Here is a 4,643-nt window from a genome sequence, read left to right on the forward strand (position 1 = left end):
GACCAGGAGGCGGTCGACGGCGCCGCGCGCCGCGGCGCAGGTCGGCGCGTCCGCGACGGAGTCGCCGACGAGCGCCTCGACGTCCGGCGGCGTTAGCGACGCCGCGACGCCCCGCGCGTCCGGAAACACGACGTAGCGCGACGGGGGCGGCTCCGCCGCGACGGGCGCGGCCGCCTCCCAGCCGAGCTCGTAGAGCAGACACGCCTCCAGCGCCGCGTCCTCCGCGTCGGTCCGCGGCGGCCGCGCCTCCGCGTCGTCGTCGGCGGCGGCCCAGTGGCGGTCCCGGGCGAAGGCGGCCGCGACGGTCCGCGGGCCGGCCGCGGCGTCGCCGTCGACGTCGGCCGGCCGCGGCCGGCCGACGAAGGCGCGCAGCGCCGCCGCGCAGGCGCAGACCCGCGCCGCGTCGTCCGCGCCGCGCTCGAGCGTGCCGACGGCGCACGCGTCCCGGTCGCGGAAGAGCCCGAGCACGTGCGCGGCGAGCTGCGGGTGGGGGCCGACCTCGACGTAGACGTCGCAGGACTCCGCGGCCCTGGCGACGGCCGCCGCGAAGCGCACGGGCCGCCGCGCGTGCGCGCGCCTGTGTGGAAATCAAATCTTCAACCCGACTTCAATGTGCGCGTATGCGACCGTTTCGACGCAAGGTTTTCTGCTGTGCTTCGAGAACTCGATGAGAGCAATCGATTCGTCCAAAAATCAGCCGAATCGACTTCGATTTGACCGAGCTAGAGATTTCTGAAGTTTGGCCCCGACGTCCCAGCTCACTGGTTGATTTCCACAGAGGCGCGCGCCAGTGCGCCGGCGTCGGCGCCGCCAAAAGCGGCTCGCCCGTGACCGTGGAGATGAGCGTCATCGCCCGGGGGCTGCCGCCGCCGGACCGGGGCCGCGGCGGCCACCGCGGCGCGTCCGGCGCGGCCGCCGCGGCGGCCTCGATGGCGTCGAGCGCGCCGTCGACGGCGGCCGAGTGGTAGCCCGCGGCGACGTCGAGGTCCTTGTGGCCAATCCTCGCGCCGTCGAGCGCCTCGACGGCGGCGGCGTGGGAGGCGGCGTCGGGGCACGCGACCACCACCGCCTTTCTTCCGTTCTCCGCGGCGAGCTCCGCGCCCGTGCCTTCGATCGCCGCCAGCACCTCGCGAACCGCGCCGCGGCACGCGACCATGGCGCCGGCGCCCTGGCTCTCGTCCAGCGCGCGGCCGCGGCCCGCGGCGAAGGCCAGCGCGGCGCGTAAGCTCAGCACGTCGCAGCACACACAGGCCGAGATCTCGCCGAGGCTGTGGCCGAGCGCCGCCGCGAGCACGCAGGGGCCGAAGACGTCCTCTTTCACTAAAGCCGTGAAGAGCGCGTACTGGAGGCAGACCTGGGCCACCTGGCCGAGCTCGCCGCAGGATCTCATCGCGACGTCCGCGGCGTCCGGCGGCCACTCCAGCAAAACGCCCGTCGCCAACGCCGCCGCGTCCGCGCCGTCGAAGAAGCCCCGGAGCGCGGCGCGGCGCCGCCGGAGCCGCGACCGCGGCGGCGGCTCGGGGTGGCCGTTGGCGCTGTCCGCGAGCGTCGCCAGCACCGATCGCGCGTCGAGGACCGCGTCGGCCGTCGCCGCCGCGTGGCGCAGGGCGGCGTCGAAGGCCGTCGACGCGGCCGCGAGCCCGCGGCCCATGCCGCCGTAGGCCGCGCCCTGGCCCGTGAAGACGACGCAGACGCGCGCGCGCCGCTCGCCGTCGTCGTCGGCCGCCGCGAAGGCGCCGCGCGCCGCGACGCCCGCGGACCGCCCCGGGTCGCGCGAAAAGGCCTCGAGCGCGGCCGCGAGCGCGGCGCCGTCGTCGCCGGAGACGCAGACGCGCGCGCCGGGGCCCCGCGCGGACGCGAGGACCTCGCGCCGCGCGCCGTCGCACCGCGCGGCCGCGGCGCGGAGCTCGTCGAGGGACCAGCGCTCGCGGCAGAGCCCCGCGAAGCGCCGCGCCGTCTCCGCGAGCGCCGCGCGTGAGTGGCTCTCGAGCGCGAGCGACGCGCCGTGGGCTTTGCGGCCGTCGCCCGCGGCGAGCGACGCGTCGGAGTCGTAGCCGTCGGCGACGAGGACTCTACGCGGCGGCGCCGCGGGGAAGTCGGAGAGCAGATCGTCGGGCGGCCGCGGCGGCCGGCTCAGGAGCGCGTGCGCGTTCGTGCCCGCGAAGCCGAAGCCGTTGCAGCCGCAGAGCCGCGGCGCGGCGTCGCGCGTCGCGCGCGCGACGACGAAGACGCGGTCCGCGGCCCAGTCGACGACGGCGTTGAGCCGGCGCACGTGGAGCGACCGCGGGAGCGCGCGCCGGTCGAAGGCGGCGCCGAGCTTCGCGAGCGCCGCAGCGCCCGCGGCGCACTCGAGGTGGCCCAGGTTGGATTTCACCGACGCCGTCGCGAGCGGCGCGCCCGGGCCCTCCCGCAGCGACCGGCCCAGCGCGTCGAGCTCGATGGGGTCGCCCAGGCGCGTGCCCGTGCCGTGCGCCTCGACGTACCCGACGTCGAGCTTGCGCCTCGACCCGACGGCGGCCCGGAGCATGCGCGCCTGCGCCGCCGGGTTCGGCGCCGTGAGGCCGTTGGACCTCCCGTCCTGGTTCACGGCGGTGGATTCGACGAACGCGGTCGCCGCGGACGCCGTCGCCGACACGCACGCGAACGCGACGCCCTCGCCGCGCACGTAGCCGTCGGCGCCGTCGTCGCCGAAGGCGCAGCGGTGCCGCGGGCTGAGCATGCCCGCGACGACAAAGGCCTCGGACCACGACGCCACGAGCTGGACGTTGGCCGCGCCGACGAGCGCCGCGGTCTCGTCGCCGCGCGTGAGCCGCGACGCCGCGGCGTCGAGCGCGACGAGCGCCGACGAGCACGCCGTGTCCAGGGACACCGCCGCGCCCCGCAGGTCGAGGCAGTAGGACACGCGGTTCGAGACGACCGCGATCGCGCCGACGCCTGGGCAGGACAAGCGTGCGAAATTTCCAACTTTGGAGGCTCCTATCTCGGTCGTTTTCCGCTCGTTTCGGCTCATTTTTGGACGAGCGATCATCCCTCGGAGCGCTCTCGACGCGTGGATGCTTTTTCCGGCACGCGCGCGCGCGGAACACTCATGTTGAAGCGAACTTGAATCACTCTTTTCCTGCCCCGGCCGACGCCCGTGGCCGCGTACGCCGACGGCTTCGCTCTCGCGAGGGCCGCGTAGTCGATCTGGGTCGCGCCGACGAAGACGGCGACGTCGCGGTCGCGCGCCTCGCCCGGCGCGTCGCCCCAGGCGACCTGCAGCGCCTCCGCGGCGCAGAAGAGCGCGAGGCGCTGCTGCGGGTCCGCGACGGCCGCCTCCGCGGGCGCCATGCCGAACGCGCCGGGGTCGAAGCCCTCGAGCGTCGCCTTGCCCAGGTAGCCGCTCGGCCGCCCGTTGCCCCGCCGGTTCCAGGGCGCGGGCGCCACGGCGTTGCCGCCCGCGGCGAGCAGCGCCCAGAGCGACCGCGCGTCGTCGACGTCGCCCGGCAAGCGCGCGCCGCACCCGGCGACGGCCAGCGCGGCCGCCGGCGGCGCGCTCGATGCGAGCGACGGCCGCCGCGCGGGCTGCTCGGCGGGCGCCTCGTCGTCGGCGAAGTAGGACAGGATGTGCGCCGCGACGCCGTCGATGGACACGTGCTCGAAGACGAGCGTCGGCGCGAGGTCCAGCGCCGCCGCGTCGGACAGCTTCGCCGCGAGGCTCACGGCGTGGAGCGACGTGACGCCCAGCGTCGCCAACGGCGCGGCGCCGTCCCAGTCGCCCTCGTCGCCCGTGAGCTCCCGGAGCGCGCCGCGCACGCGGCCGCTCACGTACTCCAGGCCCTGCGCCGCCGTCGCGCAGCGGCCGACGTCGCGCGCGAAGGCCGTGTCGGGCTTGAGCATCTGCCGCAGCTCCGGCGCGGACTGGAAGGACCGCGGGAGGAGCCGCGGCTCCGGCGCGGGCGCCGCGGCGGCGACGAGGTCCCGCGCGACGGCGTGCGGCGCCAACCGCGCGGCCGCGCGGCGCGCGCCGTAGAGCGCCCAGTCCGCCGGGAGCACCGCGGCGTTCGTCGCCGGCCCCCGCGCGAGCGCCGCGAGCACGGCGAGGCCCGCGTCCAGGGGCACGAAGCGCAGGCCCGTCGCGAGCACGCGCGCCTCGAACGCCGCGCCGAAGCGGTGCGCCATGCCCGCGCCGGCCCACGTGCCCCAGGCGACGGCCGTCGCCGGCGCGCCCGCGGCCCGGCGGCACCGCGCGAAGCCGTCCTGGAAGGCGTTCGCGGCCGCGTAGTGGCACAGGTCGCGCGACGCCAGCACGCCGTAGACCTGTGTGCAAATCAACCAGTGAGCTGGGACGTCGGGGCCAAACTTGAGAATTCTCTAGCTCGGTCAAATCGAAGTCGATTCGGCTGACTTTTGGACGAATCGATTGCTCTCAGCGAGTTCTCGAAGCACGGCGGAAGTGCTCGTGTCAAAACATTCGCATACGCGCACATTGAAGTCGGGTTGAAGATTTGATTTGCACACAGCCGTAGACGGAGCTGAACATGACGAACGTCGCCGACGGCCCCGCGCGCGACGCCGCGTCGAGGCACAGCGACCCGGCGACCTTCGGGCGGCAGACGTCGTCGAACTCGCGCCAGGCCACGGCCGCGACGGACGCGGAGCCG

The 4,643-nt window shown here is 75.7% G+C and overlaps 1 protein-coding gene across 1 annotated transcript; it reads right to left on the minus strand.

Annotated features, from left to right (window-relative positions):
* Positions 1-2,116: 2,116 nt before the first annotated feature.
* AURANDRAFT_11050 (hypothetical protein) lies at positions 2,117-3,516 on the minus strand (the record flags this gene model as incomplete). Its single annotated transcript, XM_009040881.1, has 2 exons — positions 2,117-2,995; positions 3,202-3,516. Coding segments are annotated over 2 exons (1,194 nt in total), but the record flags the coding sequence as incomplete, so codon positions are not given.
* Between the last annotated feature and the right edge of the window lie 1,127 nt (positions 3,517-4,643).

Source organism: Aureococcus anophagefferens (genome assembly GCF_000186865.1).
Source record: "Aureococcus anophagefferens unplaced genomic scaffold AURANscaffold_17, whole genome shotgun sequence".
Classification (NCBI taxonomy): domain Eukaryota; class Pelagophyceae; order Pelagomonadales; family Pelagomonadaceae; genus Aureococcus; species Aureococcus anophagefferens.